The sequence below is a fragment of the Garra rufa genome, chromosome 23 (genome assembly GCF_049309525.1).
Source record: "Garra rufa chromosome 23, GarRuf1.0, whole genome shotgun sequence".
NCBI lineage: Eukaryota > Metazoa > Chordata > Actinopteri > Cypriniformes > Cyprinidae > Garra > Garra rufa.
The window spans coordinates 9678574-9699306 of NC_133383.1; the positions used below are offsets into that span (position 1 = coordinate 9678574).

At 36.9% G+C, this 20733-nt stretch overlaps 2 protein-coding genes and 1 pseudogene across 2 annotated transcripts in view; 2 read left to right on the forward strand and 1 right to left on the reverse strand.

Moving 5' to 3' along the window:
• antxr1b (ANTXR cell adhesion molecule 1b) overlaps nucleotides 1-4441 on the reverse strand; it is a 34918-nt gene extending 30477 nt beyond the window's left edge. The window contains exon 1 of the mRNA XM_073829960.1: nucleotides 3945-4441. Within this exon, the coding sequence (XP_073686061.1) occupies nucleotides 3945-4099 (155 nt within the window). The 5' untranslated portion in view covers nucleotides 4100-4441. The remainder of the gene's footprint in view (nucleotides 1-3944) is intronic.
• A 5442-nt stretch (nucleotides 4442-9883) lies between these two features.
• LOC141298881 (regulator of G-protein signaling 17 pseudogene) lies at nucleotides 9884-10483 on the forward strand (annotated as a pseudogene).
• Nucleotides 10484-12145: 1662 nt separating this feature from the next.
• Nucleotides 12146-16386, forward strand: npffr1l1 (neuropeptide FF receptor 1 like 1). Its single transcript, XM_073829939.1, has 3 exons — nucleotides 12146-12431; nucleotides 12672-12771; nucleotides 15394-16386. The coding sequence occupies exons 1-3, from the start codon at nucleotides 12146-12148 to the stop codon at nucleotides 16202-16204; spliced, it is 1197 nt and encodes a 398-aa protein (XP_073686040.1). The 3' UTR covers nucleotides 16205-16386.
• Nucleotides 16387-20733: the final 4347 nt, after the last annotated feature.

The window sequence follows — 20733 nt, forward strand, 5'->3', positions numbered from 1 at the left end:
TATCTTCTGCTCACCAAGCCTGCGTTTATTTAATCCAAAGTACAGCAAAAGCAGCAATATTGTGAAATTTTTTAATATTTAAAATAACTGTTTTCGATTTGAATATGTTTTAAAATGTAATTTATTTTTTTAATTTTAAATGGTTGAGTACATTTTTTCTGGATTTTTTGATGAATAGAAAGATCCAAAGATCAGCATTTATCTGAAATAAAAAGCTTTTGTAACATTATACACTATACCATTTAAAAGCTTGGAGTCAGTATAATTTTTTTATTCATTTATTTATTTGGGGGGGGAAATGATGAAATTAATACTTTTATTTAGCAAGAATGCTTAAAATTGATCAAAAGTGATGATAAAGACATTTTTAATGTAATGAATTATTTCCTTTTCAGATAAATGCTGTTTTTCTGAACTTTCTATTAATCAAAGAAACCTAAAAAAAAATCCAATAATAAATGTTTTTTTGAGAAGCAAATCAGAATATTAGAATGATTTCTGAAGGATCATGTGACTGGAGTAATGATGCTTTGAAACATTCAACTTTGAAATCACAGGAATAAATTACATTTTAAAATATATTCAAATAGAAAACATGTATTTTAAATAAATAAAATTGTATTGTTTTTGCTGTACTTTGGATCAAATAAATGCAGGCTTGGTGGGCAGAAGAGACTTCTTTAAAAAACATTAAAAAACGTATTTTTTGTATTTATAAAAGTGGCATCTATATAAAAAAATGAATAAAAAATATATATTGCAGGAGCTTTTGTCATAACAAACTTTTCTTGCTTGGTGAGTGTTTGATGATTTTATTCGACATGGCATGAAGTTATTATATCTCTTTTTAGTATTTTTTATTATTTAATGTGTGTTTCTCAGAAGCCTCCAAACACTATAAGAGTCCAAATACTTTTTAGGCCACTGTAAAAGAAAAGCAACAACTGGGAAGCATTGAAAATAAAGGAATTAACACACAGGATCAATTTTGCACCATTTTTCAGTGCAAGAGGTCATGCCGACAAATGCAATCATCTTGGATTGCATCTTGTTAAAAACACCTTGTGCCACATTGACACATTGGGAAAGAGCATCACAAGACATCACAGGTATATGTGACATCTCAGAGGAAATAAGGTCTGAATCAATTGTTTGACAGAAAAAGGTGTGACATTTACAGCAGTCTGCCTACCAACCTAACAACTCTTCTAAAAACACTGAGAAGTTCATGATGGTTTAAGTCCATATAGGGATTAGGCTGCTCATATGTTGTGGTGATGATTTTTCACTAAAATTACATCCCATTTAATGATTATCTCAAGATTAATTACAGATTTAAATGGCAGTATGTTTTACATGGCACAGTTTTAAAAAGTTACTTCTGACAGAGAGAATGATATCTCAGCAGCTAGTCGCTAAGTCTTTGTTAAGTGGGCTTCTTTTAAAGGCTCAGCTTGTGTAATAGCTCATCTGGCTGGGCAATTGCGGTGGAGACAAATCAAAAAAGAATGTTAAACTTACGTAAGCGACATCGAAGCCATCCAAAGTCAGTATAAGCTTTTCTCCACGCATATCCACCCCCACAAACAAACCAGTGCTGCTAATTCAGTCTTGATCGATTCAACAGATGGTGATGCACCATTTTTAGAATGTGGAACGTGTATTAATTCTATTATTTTGTTCTATTTTTTTTTTGTTTGTTTTTGGGGGGGTGGGGGGATATGAAGCCAAGAGCAGACTATTCAAGATCCAGACCAAGACTAAACCTCTCAATGCTTAAAATCAGACAAAGATATCGTTCAAGAACCATTCAAGGCCATGCATTTCAATGAAGTGGAAAAAAGCAGCATTCATTTGAAACACTGGGTCATTTTAGTACAGTGGAACTATGGTTTTTCTTACGAATTCCAACCTGCAGTCGAGGTCATTATCACCTTTAATGCTTTTGAAATAGGCTGAGGATTTGTCTGGAACCATAAGCCAAGACGCAGATCCAGGCCAAGACTTTACGTCTGAGATTCAGACCACATTCTGTTACTGTAAATAAAAGACTATAGATGTATAAGTCGTTCAATTTGAAATTAATTTAGTGAAACATTTTGACATGAGGGAAGATCCTTGGCTTTTTCTGTTAGTCCAAAATCTGGCTGTCCAATTTATTAAGATGAAAAACCAAATTTTTTCAAATGTTAACCACTTGCCGCTCTGTGGTTGAGGTAATTATCACATGTATTACACTGGAAATTGACTGTGGTCTTGTCTGAGACCATAAGCCGAGACCCAGACCAAGACTTGAGACCAAAACCGAGGCTAAGACACTGAGAAATGACCCTCGGACTAAAGTCTTGAGACAAAGCTCTTTTTTTTTTTTAAGAAAATTAACTAGCGGACATGTTGATTTTCATGTTTTGAAAATGCGGAACTCAAAATCTGAAACTCACTAAAAACTGTAAAATAGGTGAGACAGAAACACACACTTTTCATACTATTTCTGTACTTACATTTGCCGAAATATTCAAACTGTAACCTGGAGAGAGTGATACTGGTATTTTCTCAGATTATTCAGACATTAAATTATTATTAGAATGGCAGATATTAATCCCATTGACCTTGCAGCATATCAACATTCTGCCTGCACTGTTCCAACAGGAAAATGAAACTCGCATAGTCTGCCAATTCTTCGCTTTGACCTCATGAGATAAGAACCTACAATCATCACTGAAAATGCTTTTTCATAATCAGGGCTGTTGTCCTGCACAGCAAACGCATTGTTTTAATCTTCAGCCAAAGACAAATCCAAATACTTGCATGGATATTAAATATGAATAATGTACTCTAAATTCATCACAGGGTTTGTCTTTGTTTTTCAATGAAGAATGTTACTGGCATGACTAAACAATGGCATACATTCTCCATCTCTCTCTTTCCCTCCCCCCGGTCTCTTTCTCATTCCAATATCATTTGTGCTCCGATACGAACTCTGCTTCAAAACAGCTCTGAGGCTTTGGAACATCTGGCCCTGCTGGTGAAAAGGTTCAGCACATGAGGAACCCAAACACCCCTGAACACTACACTCAGACACCCTCAGCTTCACCTCATGACACCGGCATTAAAATTCTAGGCTTTGGATTGAATAAAGATCCTGAAATGACTTCAGTTGTATTTGTTCTAGAACTGAGCTGAATATATGAAATATAATAAGCAAGCAAACCCAGGGCAACCCATCATAAGTAGAGCTACACAAAGGAAAATAATCCTTTAAACCCAAAATATCCCATAACCATCATATAATTTCAAAGAGCTCACAGTGTGTTTTTCAACACCCTTGATGGCTTTAGAGTGCAGGTTTGTGGGTTGTTGTTTTTTTCTTTTCTTTTTGTCTTTGCCAAGCTCTTTCTGTTTTCTGGAGGTGGGTTGTTATCCTCATAGTTACTATTTTTTTTATGGTAAATAGTTCCATATGCATCTGCATAGCTATTAAAAAAATGTAATAGAAGAGCTAGTACTGCAGAAGCACATTTCTGTGTGGAGCTTGTATAATTTACTTGTTTAAGTGTAAGAGATAAGCTAACCATGTGTATATGTTTTCTCAGAGAAGTGCCTAGGTCATGCAGGAGCTGACCCTCTGACACACCTACGATATGCTGCAGAGGACAGAAATGTCAGGTAAATTATACATTTCAAAGACCTTCAGATTGCTGATGGATTACGCCAGATATAAGTGCACACTTAAACCTCATGTTTCACACATGATTTGCACCAGTAAGCACATGAGAGACTGTAATGATGCTCCATGCAGCCCTGAACCGCTGACTGATGTGTCTCTTTGGAGACCTAATAGCTATGATTGCCCACTTGACTTTTGGTTATCTAACCAGCAACAGATTCTCAGTTGTCATTTCACAAGACACTTTTAAAGCTTATGGTAATGGAAAAAAACTCACTTGTCCAGCACAAAGTAAAGGTCAAACCCTCCATAGCATGAGGACCCAGCCTCCCAGCGTTCATAGCTCTGTCCAGCACAGCGGCTGAGCCTCAGGATAAATATCACAAACAAGCCTATAAGCAGCCTTTCACCTCCACGCCAGTCCATGGACATTATTCCAGTCTGGTAATTGCAACCTTCCAAAAGTCAATGGCAATTCCCAACAATGCCTCAAAGCAAAACATCCAACTTTGGTGGAGATGATTTCCTCTGTAGCCTGTGTAGTCTCTGATCCATCCAGGTTGGAGCAGGTCTGGTCTCAGTGCATGTCTGTGGCAGAGTCCCAGAGCTTCAGTCAGACTGGCCTGAATCACTCCCTCACATACACTCAAATAGCTCTAATACAGCTGTGCTGTTGCCACAGATGTGTTTCAGGCTTCTAGAAATGCTGGCCCTTAGCATGCCCTTGAGGCATATGTTAAACGTGCTTTGGGTTTGTTTGAAAACTTCATAAAATGATTTTATTTTGTCTGGCTATGTCTGCATCTCTGTGAAAATGGGGGTTTATCTTGAATAGGAAGGGGGAGTGACATGGATACTTTTTGGGAAAACGTTTAAAACAGTTTTACACTGACTCTCTCTCTCTTTCCTGTCTCTCTTCTGTCTCTTTGTTGGTCTCTCCTCTTTTCCCAAATGGGCTTTTTGTTGAGGGTATTTTTCTACTCTACTGCCACAGTGTGGTGACTTTTATAAATCCATTGGTGGCAAAGCATTGTTTATTCCTGTAATCGTTTTGTTTTCTTGCAAGAAGACAATTATACAAATTAATTTAATAATTGTTTATTAAAAATACACAAACAAATGAAATAAACATTACTGTATTTTTTTTCCTCACAAGAAAAAAAAAAAAGAATCCTGAACAATTGATTCTTATGAACCTGTATTTTTTTTCAATCAACCAAAAACCTCTCAGGTTACTTGTGTAAACCATGTTCCATGAATAGGGAATGAGATGCTCTGTAGCACTTGAGGAGGCGTCAGCACAATGCCAATTATCTAAAACCTGTATGAACTACTGGCTGCCTCCTCAAGTGCTACGTCACTCATCCAATAATAGCGAGCGTGCCATCAACTCTTTAGATTTTCTACCGAAGAAGCCTCTTCAACAGTGCGAGAAGCCTGGCAGCGAATGCAGCGTCTCGTGCCCTATTCAGGGAACATGGGTTACGCAAATAACTCAAGACATAGCCTTTGATAGATTCACTTAACACTGAATAGAAATGATGCAATGAGAATGATATACCACACGCCAAACTAAGCACTGCTGCTTCTAGCCTAAAGAGTGTGAACCAGACTAAACTCGGATGACTGGTTCATGTGGAAAAGACCTGGAAATCAGGATCCGCATCCAAATCCAGGTTGTAAAAACTTATAATAGTGTGCGGGGAGGACCACTCTGCCTCAACGCATATCTTCTAATAAGATCCCTCTAAAAAGCCTCTGGGAGGATGCAACACTCCTAGAAGAGTGAGCTGTAAGGCCTAGAGGTGAAACGATGCCCTGCACATAACACAGTAAGGGACAAATTATTTGATCCCCTGCTGATTTTGCACATTTGCCCATTGACAAAGAAATTATCAGTCTATAATTTTAATGAAAGGTTTATTTGAACAGTGGGAGACAGAATCCAGAAAAAGTGTTTCAAACAAGTAAATTGATTTGCATTTTAATGAGTGAAGTCCCCTATCAGCAAGATTTCTGGCTCCCATTTCTGGCTTTTATACAGGTAACGAGCTGAGATTAGGAGCACTCTCACTAACTTTTTCCCTTACTGTAAACTAGTGAGGTGGCATCTCTCACCCAATGATAAATCCTGTGCTTCGAGACAGCAGGCACCAAAACACACTAACAACTGGGACGACTTGCGGCAGTGGCCGGAATGGTCCATATAAACCTTCAAGGCCTGAACAGGGCAAAGTCAATGAAGCTTCTTCTCCGAGGAAGCAAAGTGAAAAGGACAGAAAGTATAAAGCATGACCATTTGGGAACTGAATGACTGTGTTGACATGACCAGACTTGGGTCACAGAAACACCTTTACTAGACCCGGGGCAATCTCCATGCACAGAGAGAGCCTGCAGATCCCTTCCACGCTTTAGAGAGGCCAATCCTAACAAAAAACTTCACTTTAAGTTTCAGAATCTGGTCAGGAGCTGACTCTAAAGGTTCAAAAGTCAGCTCCGATAATCTCTCCAGGATGATTGACAAGTCCCAGAATAGAACATTAATAGGATACCTAAGGGGATTTTGTCCAACTCCTGACGGGCAGCAATGGCTGGAACATAAACCTTCAAAGTAGCCGTGGCTGCTCCAATAGCAAAAATTTCTTGTAGAAATTCTAATGGGCAGCTGACTGGATCCACAGCATGAGCCGTACACCATGACTCGAAGACCTTCCACTTATAATAAAGATCTGAGAAGTAGCCTGATCATTATTAAGGAGTTCCTGAAGATCAGCAGGAAAACCAGAAGCCATTAATGGTTACCACTGATTGGCCACACCCACAGCCTCCAAGACAGCAGGTCTTTCCTGATTAAAATCTCCCATGAGGTTTGCTACACAAAGGAAATCAACTCTAAAAACCATGCCTAGGATGTCTAGCATGGGGCTGCCAACAGGAGTCTGATCCCACACTCCCTCACTCTGCAAAGAATGGCAGAGATCAATTTTACTGGAGGAAATGCATACGGTCTCAGATCTGGCCAAGGGTGAGTGAAGGCGGCTATCCCCAGAGGCGCCAGATGAGAAGGGGAGAGCCAAAGGGAGGCTTTGAGTTGAGGCCATCTCTGCCTCGTCGAAAAGACTCCAAATCTGAGCCACCATTTGGCAATTCAGTATCCAGTCCCCTTGAGTTGAGTTGCTGTCTCACAAGGAAGTCCGCTGCGAGGTTCAAAGCACCTGATGCCAAACAGACCAATTTTTAAACCATCTGCGTAAGGAGAGCTTGAGCAGCTTGTTTTTTCGGTGCAAATTAAAGACACAATGCATTGTTCTTGTTCAAAACAGACCTGAGTTAACATAAAAAGTAACAAATTTCACCATAAAATCAGGTTATGTGTTCCATGTTTTACATGCTGTGGAAAAATCAATCAATAAGTAAATAAATATATAAATTGCACGAAAACACATCATTGACAGGAGTATTTACCCAAACTTAAAGGGCCTGTTTAAATGATTAAAACTAGGAGTAAGCCTATATCTTAACTTTAAGATTACTTTTATCATTTAACTTCATATATCCAGCATGTTATATGCATATGTGTGGTACAGTACTAGTAGGAAGGGAACATTGTCGCATCTGAAGGATCCTTCGATCCTCACATGCAAATTGTTTGTGTTGTGTTTTGATTTGTATGTTTTAATTCATTTATAATCATTAATTTACAATATTATTTATAATCATTTTATAATCATTAGTCATTCACATAATGTTTTATTTGATTGTTTATTATTTGATTATTTTTATCATTTATCATTTGATTATCATTTATCATTATATTTTTAATCATTTATCAATGTATTGTATTTCTATTTCTTATAATTTTTCTTTGCATATGCATTTTCATTATTGTTCAGTTTTATGATTGTGGGGTTTCATGAGTTGTTTGCTCTGCATGAATGAGAAATAGATAAGAGGAGAAGGTTTAATGGGATGTTGTCATGAATCAGTCAGTTTGATATATCATTGTTTGCTGAGTTGTGTTCCTCAGACGAAGTCTGAACATTGAGACATACGCAACTAAGATTGTTCAATAAACTCTGTTATACCTTTTTACCATCATCACTTCGTCTCCTGCTTATGCTCTTTTCTGGCCTTCATCAGTCAACTTCTTGACTGACAGAGAACTGTTTTAACACTCGTTTTAGGTATTTTGGATACCAGACAAGACTTGCTGTTAACAGGTTTTAGTTATCGACAGCTCTGCGACTAGTTGTTCTGTTACCAGAAAAACTGATATTTCCTGACAAGATCTGGTGTCCGGGGCTGGATCTTATTTGTCTTGACGTGGGGAATCGATCTAACACATCACAGCAGAGTTTCCTACCCATCCTAAATCAGAGCAAGTCAGAAGCTGTTCTAAAACTTCAGGAGACATACTAGAGACAAGCCAGCCAGTTGGGTTTGTGGCAAAAAACTTTTTTACAGTGCTTGCATATTGTTAAATTTACCTGCATATGAAAGATCATACTCGGTATAGTATACACTGTGTGCATAATTATTAGGCACGTTGATATTGTGGTCATATTTTTTTCCCAAGCACATTTGACCAATTCCAAACCACATCAATCTTAATAACTACTATTCATTTTGTATTCAATTATTTATAAGTGAGTGAAAAACTCAGGTGTGCAGAATTATTAGGCACAATGAGCCAAAAAAGAGATTTACCTCAGACTGAAAAGTCAAAAACTATTAAATGCCCATGAGAAGGATGCAATACTAATGCAATACTGGAATTTGCAAAGTTAAGGCATGATCACTGGACAGAAAAATGCTTGTTGCGTCTGCATTGTCAGAAAAAACAGGTGGAGGAGAAAAGATGCATGTTAATTGCAAAAAAAAGTAAGAATTAATGTTAAGAATTAGATATGAAACCATCAGGAACCATTTAGTATCCAGCGCCACCGTTTTCCAGAACTGCAACCTACCTTGAGTCTCCAGAAGTGCAATGTGTCAGGTTCTCAGAGACTTTGCTTATAAGTGATATGAGTTTATCACTTCCCAGCCTTCATGGACAATTATATATCACTTATAAATAATTAAATACAAAATGAATAGTAGTTATTAAGATTGGCGTGGTTTGGAATTGGTCAAATGTGCTTGGGGAAAAAATATGACCACAATATCAACGTGCCTAATAATTATGCACACAGTGTATACTATACCGAGTATGATCTATCATCAAGCCAACGGACAACATCTTATCTAACAACAGGCTGCGTTTTTCTCATACACTTTTTACTGAAACTGCGTTTGACAGACTGCGTTTTTCTGAGGTGAGAAGTAAAATATCAAATAAAGTATCCGTAAATGTTACTTGATATACGGAAATTAACTAAAGCGTATTTTTTTTTATAGTAGCCTACTGGTGAGCACCGGGATTCAGGCTGCTGGAGTCTGGAGAAGACAGCGTCTAATATCTATGTTTCTCGTAAGATGCATCAGAAAAGTTAAACAACTGCACCAGATTGGTTAAGTAACATGACCCATAGTCTATTTGAAGTACTTTTGTTGATATGTATGCCTCTGTGATTATTTGAAATATGTCCTTTAATATCGCAAAGGTCCGCAAGTAGACCACCTTAACATAGCATATCTAATGCTCAGCATCGAACGTCTTGAATCCGTTTATGTAAATATGTTTAATATTAGCCTATTTGTTAATATTGTAAACCTTCCCTTTGATAGCATTTGCCGTGTCAAAATTACTGGCATGGTCACAAAGTTAAAACGAATATACAGGTTGTCAAAATAGATATTGTGTTTTAATATAACAATTTGTTTAATATTTTCACGAATGCTTTGAGTTACTTTTTTGGTTCCTTCTGTTGCTTTTCTAAATATATGAACTGAATTTATTTTAAGTCTGCTTGCCTCATTTAAGCTACTTATAAATTATGTCCGCACATATAAAAATGAATAAATAAATAAAAATACCAAATAATTACCAACACACAACTGCTGATACACTACACAGTGACAACGTTACAAATCTACACATTTGTGATGAATCCAGGAATTTCCAGGAAATTCGTACATACGTAGCAGATACGTAACAGCGACGTATTTTTATCAGCTGTGGTACCTGGTCTTAAAATGGATCGCTACCACTGATAGATCAGTGATCGCTACATTCTCACATCGCTTTGCATTACTCAGAGTGTGAGTGGTGTTGTAATGTGGAAAAGGCAGCAGGGACGCACTGAAAAACCCCCACAGGCGCCTGGTCACCCGAGGCCCAACACTTGCTTTCTGTGCTGTGGATGCCTCAAATGCCTCTGGGAGGAAGACAGAACAGAACGTTCAGAGAGGATGGAAAGCATACAATCAAAGAAACAGCATGCTACAATGGATGAGGTGATTGCCTGGTCACAGAGCTTTGACGTGATGTTGCGCTCTCCAGTGGGGAGGGATGTTTTTCGGGAGTTCTTGCGGTCTGAGTTCAGCGAAGAAAACCTCATGTTCTGGATCGCCTGTGAGGAGCTGAAGAAAGAAACCAACCCATCAACTATTGCTGCAAAATCCAGGATCATTTATCAAAAGTACGTTTCCATTTCTTCGATAAAAGAGGTTAGCTTGGATTCACTGGCGAGGGAAGACATCACCCGAAGCTTGAAAAATCCCAGCAGTATGATGTATAACGAGGCCCAGCTTCAGATCTACAACCTCATGCGCAGAGATTCCTTTCCTCGATTTCTCAAATCATCTGTTTACAGTAATCTTCTTAACAGCAAAAAATCAAAAGGCCTCGACACAGATATAAACTCGCAATTCTGACTCTGCCAGTTTTAGTCAAATTCTGAGGAAAAAGCACTGATTTTTTTTCTTCTCAGAACTGCGACTTTATACCACAGATCTGACTTTTATAACTAGCCATTGCGAGTTTATATCTCGCAATTAAGAGGAAAAAAGCCATAATTGCGAATTTATTTCATGCAAAAAGATGTGAATTCAGCCTGAATGTCTGAAATGTGACTTGCATTTAAGCACCCAAGTTTACCTTTGTCTAAAATGTAAATGAATAGCTTGTTTACAAAATGCGCATACAGTAACAGAAATAACCTTTTTCATAATGTCACAAACAACAATCTCACAATTTACTATGGGTTTGCGCGATTATTTGATGCGTTTATGGTGTGGAATTGTGAAGTGTAGCCTACTAAAAACTTTAAAAACTAACCCAGTTTAAGCTATATGTAATACAAATTCATTCACTCAGCAACTCTAGACGCCAACTTTTGAGGGTTGTACCAGCAATCTTCCAGCTACTCGCAGTCGCTTCCTGACTCCCAGTCGCCCTCTGTCGTTTCAAAAACAGTACAACAGCGACTGTTTCACCGAAGCAGCGGATTTTTCAGCGACCATGCGCTTTGGAGGAGCGGAGAAAGATCGTTTCGGCGCTCAGTTAACACAAAAACAACAAATCATACCATACTATGAAATAAGTGTGTTCTCTTTCACAACTACCATATAACGTTAGGCGCTGGGAAAAAGAATAAAATACACGAAAACACAAAAGCCTGTTTAAATTATTCAAACTAGCGGTATATCTTAACTTTAAGATTACTTTTATCATGTCATCCACATATATACTGCATGTTATATGCATAGGTGTGTGGGACAGTAGAAGTGGAACGCAGTAGCATCACAGCAGAGTTGCCCATCATAAATCAAGAGCACCGGAGGAGAGCACCTGAACAAAACGTGACTAAATGGACAAAACGAACGATACTGTCTGTATTTGCAGTACACAAGCTGCGGTTCAGCTGCGCGCTACAAACGATTCTTTACTCAGCTTGCGCCTGGGGAGGTGCAAAAAAAAAAAAAAAAAGAACGCAAAAAGGCAATCCAAAGTGGCAGTTGCGCATTGCAGCTGGAGCACAGAGCAACAATCTGCTTGTCAGACTAGTGGATTTATACAGACGCGTATTTCGCGTGGCAGAAGCAACAGGTGAGCGAGTCTATTCTCTTTTTGACTGATGTAATGTTGTAGACATGTCATAAGACTCTTCTAATGCTGTTTATATGTATTGTATTCTTATGAAAACTTTAATCGAAATGGCTCATTCTGACGAGCTGATTAAGTGTACTTTGAATGATTCTCAGTATGACCAAAATTAGTTTAATGATCCGAAAAGCATTGCATTATTTCAATATTAAATAATATAGATCTAGTTTTCATTATTGTACAACTCCATAGGTTTATAGCACAAGCTCATAAATAAATCAAAGTATTATTCCTTTTAGAATTCGCTACTTAATTAATGAATAACTGAGTACAACAAGCTTATTTTTAAGTCCTGTTCAGCAATCAGATATCTTATGAATAAATCGTTGGCTTTCTTTTTAATATTTCTGTGCTGCTTCTGTTTCAAGCTGATTAAACCAATGCGAATATTTTACCAGAATGGATTGTCAATTCTCTTTTCAAGATCCGAAATGAACAAAATGACTCTGAGCCACTTTGCTGCCAACCTCACTTTGGACAACCGCACAATCTTCCCGTATTACATCCACTCAGCAGGGATGACGGTCAGCTACATCCTCTCCTACCTGCTGGTGTTGCTGCTTTGTGTGGTGGGGAACGGACTCATCTGCCTGGTGGTCATCAGGAACCGCAACATGCGTTCGGTCACTAATCTCTTCATCCTGAACCTGGCCATTAGCGATCTGCTGGTGGGTGTCTTCTGTGTGCCCACTACACTGATTGACAGCCTTATCTCAGGTCAGTGGGCCATCACCTTCATCATCATTACCATAAATATCAATATCATCTTCATGGATCCACATTCCCATGGTTCTCAGAAGCAAAAATCATCATAGTTGGGTAAACTTCTACATATTTTTTTTTTATTTCCATTTGATTCAATCACATAAGATAAAATCCACTTTACTCTTTCAATGAGTTATAAAAAAGGGGGAAAAAACAGCTTCATCAGATTTCTTTTTCTTGATTTCTCCACAGGTTGGCCTTTTAATCAGATCACCTGCACTATGAGCAACCTGATCCAGGGCATGTCAGTGTCTGCTTCTGTTTTCACCCTGGTTGCCATAGCAGTGGACAGGTAATGATCGGTTATTCAAATAATTTAATATTTCCATTTATATATATATATATATATATATATATATATATATATATATATTAGGGGTGGGCATAGATTAATTTTTTTCTAGATTAAAATGGCTAATTTGAATTCTGCTGAAGGCATTCAGAATATGTGTGCTACCCAAATAATGACTAAAAGTAAGTCTTCGAGAACGGGCCAGGTGGCGCATTAGATCAGGCGCTCATCTCCTGTTTCCAAAATGCATCACAAACTGCTTGACAATTGCATTTACAACATAATTACCTATACAAATTTGTGTAACCAAGTACTTCTGCGCAAAAGGCTGCACGACGTGCGCGTTGCCGTTAAATACAATCAATCCGGGCATGGATTTCTGCGTGCATAGTCTTCCATTAAACTAAAAAGGGTCTAGCAACGCCCCTGCCCTGAAGCAAACCTGGCGGCTTCATAGCTGCATCCATGTTACATCTCGTTTGATGTGGTAATTTCACAGTAGGCATACACACAGGTTCGAAGACTCTGATGGACCTGATGGATTTTTCTAAAGAACAGGCAGTCTAACCTTTTCAGGACAAACAAGGGAGTTATGAACAACTATCACTAAACAAAACTTTTGAACGGGGTCATTTTTATAAGTTCAACTATTATTTCTCTTGTGGACTATATGTAAGTGTATCTAAAATATCTAATTCAGGTCAGTACCAAATAAAAAATGACATGCATTTTGTATCATCCCTCTTATTTTGGTAAAATAGCCAAGACTGTAAAAACCCTGGTTCTTCAAAGAAAGAGAAAAGGTTCTTGAGGGTATTGGATAAAGTAAGAAATAACATTTTAGATCTGATGTAAATCGGTTATTCAGTCAAATAATACAATTGTTAATCAAATTAAATTTAAATAGCATTTTACATCAGTGTTATTTTAGTATTATTTATACACTTACAGTGGTGGGCAAATTTATTAGAACACTAGTATTTTCACCAGCTAAAAATGGTTTTAAGTCAGTTATTTCTATCTTTTGCTGTAGAGTTTCAGTGGGAAATATCTCCAAGATGCTTCAAGAGACCTACCTGCAAAGCTACAGTACTGTTAAAAGTTTTATGCACTTGTGTAAAAATGCTGTAAAATGAAGTGGGTAATGAACATAATAGGGACTAGATACTGGAGCTTCTGAGATGAGGAGAACAGTACACAAGGTAGGTATCCAGGTAAGTCGAATGTAAAAGTTATGTCGCAGACCAGACAACAACTGAGTGAAAAGGGCAAACTTAAATAGTGCTGGAGATGAGTGTGGTGATTGATGACATGTGACAAGTTATATGCTTTGTTCACACCATGTGGTAATTACCGTAATTGCTAGATGACAACGTGTGCCATTTTACTTAGATGCTAACTCCAGGTACGAGGACATGGAAAGCTATAAGTAGCGCCTAAATGAACTTGGCGGCGGTCAGGTGGTACAGCTCTCAAAACATTCAGAGCTTACAAGTTGTAATTACGAGTTCTGAAGCATGTGAAGGCTTTGGCGTTGATACTGTTGCCATAGAAACACATAATTCAGCTCCCAAGTAGAATGTCACTTGTTGTCATCTCGGAATTACGGTAATTATGACATGTCATGAGGGCAGCTTTGGTTCAGTTTGTATTTATTTATTTCCAGCAATTTTAGTGCTTCACTATTTTTTTATCTAATATTTATATTCATTTCAGCTTATTTTTAAATCAACAAAATGTTTTTAGTCATTTTATTCTTATTTAAAGGAGTAGTTGACTTCCAGAACAAAAAATTACAGATAATGTATTCACCCCCTTGTCATCCAAGATGTTCATGTCTTTCTTTCTTCAGTCATAAAGAAATGATGTTTTTTGAGGAAAACATTTCAGGATATTCTCCATATAATGGACTTCTATGGTGCCCCGAGTTTGAACTTCCAAAATGTAGTTTAAATGCAGCTTCAAATGATCCCAAATGCGGTTGTACACGATCCCAGATGAGGAAGAAGGGTCTTATCTAGTGAAACAATCCTTTTTTTATTACAAGTTATATACTTTTTAACCTCAAACGCTTATCTTGTCTTGCTCTGCCTGAACCCTGTTCTTTAGGTTCACGACAGTATGTTGAAAAACTCCCATCTTATAACTTCAAAAATCAATTGAAAATAATTCAGTGTTTGCAAAGTGAACATGCAAAAAAGATCAAACAGATGGGAGTTTTTCGACATACCCTAACTGTCTTGAACTGGAAAAAACAGAGTTCAGGCAGAGTTAGACAAGGCGTTTGAGGTTAAAAAGTATATAAATCGGATAAGACCCTTCTTCCTTGTGCGGGATTGTGTACAACCACATTTGGGATCATTTGAAGTCGCATTTAAACTACATTTTGGAAGTTCAAACTCAGGACACCATAGAAGTCCACTATATGGAGAAAAATCCTGAAATGTTTTCCTCAAAAACATAATTTCTTTACGACTGAAGAAAGAAAGATATGAACATATTGGATGTCAAGGAGGTGAGTACATCATCTGTAAATTTTTGTTCTGAAAGTGAACTTCTCCTTTAACAATAATTACCCTGTTTTGAATTGAGTGTTTAAGCATAAAGCTTGTCTCTCGACAGGTTTATAGGGATTGTTTACCCTTTCCATCACCGCCTGAGGCCTGTGACTGCGCTCATTGCCATCATCTTTATTTGGCTTCTTGCTTTTGCCATCATCATTCCTTCTGCTGCAACCATGACAGTAATTCATCTGGAAGACATGTACATGGTCCAGGACAACCAGGTCTATCCATTACTCGTGTGTTTCGAGGACTGGGCCAGAGCAGACATGCGGCGTGTCTACACCTTGATCATCTTCATCCAGGTGTACCTGGTCCCGCTCGGACTCATAAGCATCATGTACAGCTGCATCGCTGCCAAACTCACCAGCAAACTACGTGAGAATCGAGTCCAAACCAGGAGGAGAATGAAAGTCATCAAGATGCTCATCATGGTTGCCATTCTCTTCATGGTCTCCTGGCTTCCGCTTTGGACTTTGATGCTCCTCACGGACTATCAGGATCTAGACCGTCAACAGATTGACTTCTTGAGCAGCTACATTTTTCCCGTAGCTCATTGGCTGGTGTTCTTTAACAGTGGCGTTAATCCGATCATCTATGGCTTCTTCAATGAGAACTTTCGGAGAGGCTTCCAGGCCGCTGTGGGCTGCATCTCCTGCAGATCTTTTGTGTCTGAAATGCATCACACACACTTCACTCTCCTGCCTCCTAACAGAGTATCTAACGGGAACCATGATGTGACCAGCGGGAGGAAAGAACGCTGCCTCACTGTAAAGCCTCAAGAGATAGGTCATGGTTTTCAGGGAATTCTCCTTGAGGAAAGGAATGGAATCGCACCTTCCAACAGAGTTCTTGAAGCCTGGATGGAATGAACGGTGCTATCAAGGAGTGTTTATACCAGGAGAAAGATAACATTCCACAACGGTATTTCAGGGCCTTCAACCAAATTCAGATAATGTTCTCATTTAGCGGTTTAGTTGAGATTTTACCACCAGACACTGACTTTCCTTATTTAAATCCTGTATTAAATAAAATCCTAAAACTTTATATGCAAACGAACCCTATCTGGTTTTGCAGCATGACTTTTGAGAATTAGCTTGAAGGGTTCATGCTGAAGTGCCACTCAAAAAAAAAAAAAAAAGCTGAGACAGAAATAAAACAGGATGTAGCAATCAAAACTGCGCTTATGCATTAAATTGGACCTATTAAAAAGAATGTTGCAAATACAATACTTGGTTTGAGGAACATCAGGCCATGGGTGCCATGGGTGTATATTTGTAGCAAATATTTAATTAAAAAAAATTTCATCTTGTATTTATTTATTATTATTGTATGTATTTATTTATTTTACGTATGTGAAACATAATTCACTTTTAATTCTCAATTAGAATTTCTGATAAACTTACTGATGTTTATTTCTATTTTGTCAGTAAAAATCTACACGGATGGAAAAAATTTTGCCGTGTTAACTGTGTTTTCTGGCTAGTAAATGTATAAAGTGTATAAAGACGGCAATAGAAATGTTTATGTACATGATTAGTGTGCGGATATGTGGGAGGTATATTGCACCTATTACTTTAAATTAAAGTGATGTGTTGAAGGCAAATGCACAGAAAAAGAATGTGTTTGCATATATTATGTGTGTTGTGGTTCTTATATAAACAGTATTCTTAACAGTTTAGTTAATATTCAATTCAGAAAGTGTTATTTTGCTGATACATTTTCATGAATAATGCACACCAAATACAAATCATAGCTGAAGAAATTGTTACCTGACTGGAAAATAAAGTAGTTTAATGTGTGAAATATGACCCCAGGTGTTTTATCATCTATAAATATATATATATATATATATATATATATATATATATATTTTTTTTTTTTTTTTTTTTCTTTTGTTATTGTAAATTTGTCACCTGTGCTTCTGTTTCTGAGTAAATTCACACATGCTTTGTTGATTGTAATAGTGTGTTAATTTTGTACCATTTTCTCTCTTGGGCATGTCATTTAGACAGCATATCATGTCATCTCATAAGGTTGTTTCAAACAGAAGCACTCAAAAATAACCTCTTCACAGGGCCTATTAAAATGAATTGATAGACACAGGTCCAAAGAATCTTTATGTAAGAATCAGAAAAAAGGGCACAAAAACTGTCACTGGGTCAGTACCCTTTTAAAATGTACATCTTTGTCACCCCTAAAAGATGCATATTAGTATGTTGTAAATAGGTACCATCCAAGTGGCTTTTGTGTGCAATTTAAACCAGGCAGCCTGCCCTGCAAACATGCTGTAAACCCTTGATCTGTGAGGTTTTCAAAAAAAATATCTAATTGAACTTTTAAAAAACATTTTACACACATATATTTTTGTTTTTGTTAATGCTGACGTTATACTGTACATTTTTGGGCTGTTGTTTCAATAAAGCTGCTGAAAGAAAAAAGCATTTAAGCATGTTTTTTGGTTTGCATTCTAAAAGTTGCACAGGAAATGAATGGGTAAAGATTTGAAATTAGGCTTGAAAAGATGGTTTGTCTAAATCGTCTAAAGAACTTGCCACATTTACAAAGAAATACTTCTTGTTCTAAAAACATGGGTCTGTGTCGGAGTTAATGATAGATATGATAAAATGTAGTTTACGAAAATAACATTACATAGCAACAGCATACAGTCTCATGTCTCAAAAGGTCAGTCAGGGTAAAACTGTTAGGGCATTACATATTCTCAATAAGATTAATAATAATATAAATATAATAATTCATAAGACATATTCATAATACAATTAATAATGCATAATCTTAGATATGAATATGCAAATTCAAATCTATTTTTGTAATCACATTATTTGTGACCCAGGACCACAAAACCAGTCATAAGGGTCAATCTTATATATCTGAAAGCTGAACAAATAAACTTAACATTGATGTAGATACAGCAATTTTAAAAATCTGGAATCTATAGGTGCAAAGAAATCAAAATATTGAGAAAAATGCCTTTAAAGTTGTCCAAATGAAGTTCTTAGCAATGCATATTACTAATCATAATTTAAGTTTAATTTAAATTTCACCCATACAATGTATTTTTGGCTATTGCTACAAATATACCCCGCGCTGGTTTTGTGGTCCAGGGTCACATTTTTGAATGCGGAAGCCATTTTCTGTGAATGTGCAGGACTTCCGGTTCATCAGTGTGTTCATAATTAAGATAATACATTTAAGTAATATGATAAGACAAGCTAATTCACAATATCAAGAAGCAAACAAGCTGTTTTGTACAGCTAAAAATAGCTGGAAGCGAATGACACCTGAAGCCAGACCCATTAAATTTACAAATGACTGCTTTTATGAGAAAAATAAGGAGGATTTAGTAATTTTACAAATTGTATTCATCAAACCTTAAAATCCAGAACCTCAATATTATTCACATGCTGACAGCTTTTATGATTGGTTAAAAAAATCGTTGGTCGCCCTCTGCTGTTTACGCATATTAGCTTATATATATATATATATATATATATATATATATACAGTGCACAGCATAAATGAGTACACCCCCTCTAAAACTTAACAAATTGAGCAATTACTCTTCACTTGAAAGATATATTAGGATTCTTTGGAGATATAATGTTCCAACAGGCCTGCTTGATCAATTACCAAAGAAGAATGTCAAAATTATTTAGCAAATTAAGATTTTCCTGTCAAAGTGATAAAATGTTGTGTTGCAAAAATGAGTACACCCTCGTGAAAGTTACTAAATAAAAAAAAAAAAAAAAGTGTGGGTTTAAAGCTATTTTTGATCAACCGGTAAGTATACTGAACCAAAACTTTTCAAGACAAGTAATTTGCTGACAGTTAAAGGTGTTTTATAGCCTACTGAATCATACACAGACGTAATGCTGTCAACAATGAAACCACTTGGGAGAGAACTGCCAGGTGACTTATTTCTTAGCAGAAAAGAGGACAGTGGTACAAGAGGAATACCAAATTATTGTTTTAAGTGTGAAAATACAGCAGAGGTAGCACTGACATTCAAAAACAATGGACTTGTGACAAGGCTCCTGAAATAACCAGGTCTTCACTTTAAGTTTTCATTTAATGATGAGTGAATTTTTGCTACAAAATGAGGCGGAGAAATACCATGTAAGAGTATCAGAGCCGGCAAAAGCTATGAAAAGAGTGACATTTTATCTCACAGAGTACGAAGCAGCCTGCAGAAGTGACATGCATGGTTATTGTCACCACTAGAATTATCTACTGTAGGCCAAAGCACAGTAAACTCATTTAACCTCTTCCAAGGCCCATATTTACAAAATATAGACTTCTGGGAATCCATACTCTGGTGTCAAGGGACCAAGTCAATCATTTCGGATCCAAAAGCATCCAAAATGTTCTGGTGTTGCTACATGAGGAGTACAGCGAGAAGTGCCTGGTACCTACAGTGACGTTCAGTGGTAGTAAAGCTCTTCTACAGGGATGTATGAGTGCTGAAGGTGTGAGGGAGCTGTGCTTTATCAGTGCTGTCATGAATTCTCACACTACTGTGTGATGTAATACAAAAAACTGAAACTGCAGATGCTACCCTCCCCTCATTCCCTGCATTATTGGGCATTTTTTCAGCATGACAATGAGGATATCTATTCTCCCAAGGTGAAAATCCTTCAGTGGACATGTATTTCACTCAGTACTCTTGAGCAGCTGTGGAGGATTATGTAGAGACAAGCTAAGCCAAACTCCCCATCAAAGACCAGGGCATTTAAGGAGGTCGTCCTCAAGGAGTTAAACAGGACAGATGTGAAAATTTGCCATGAACTTGTACACTCAGTGCCAAGAAGGGTCAGAGCAGTATACTTAATGTTCTGGAGGACATATTAAGTACTAGAATATTATACATTTGCTGAATTACATATAGGGTGTACTCATTTCTGTAATCCATTATTTAAACAAAATTGGCTAATTTACTTATATTACAGGAAATATTGGCATATATTTTGTTGTTTTTATCAAGTATATGTTTAATACATTTATATATTGCCATCTTTCCATGAATTATATTAGTGATCATTAAGAAAATACATCTTTTATATATTTATTATATATTTATATATATATTGAGAGGGGGTGTACTCATTTATGCTGTGCACTGTATATATATATATATATATATATATATATATGTGACCCTGGACCACAAAACCAGTCTTAAGTCGCTGGGGTATATTTGTAGCAACAGCCAAAAATACATTGTATGGGTCAAAATTATCGATTTTTCTTTTATGCCAAAAATCATTAGGAAATTAAGTAAAGATCATGTTCCATGAAGATTTTTTGTAAAATTCCTACTGTAAACCTATCAAAATGTAATTTTTGATTAGTAATATGCATTGTTAAGAACTTAATTTGGACA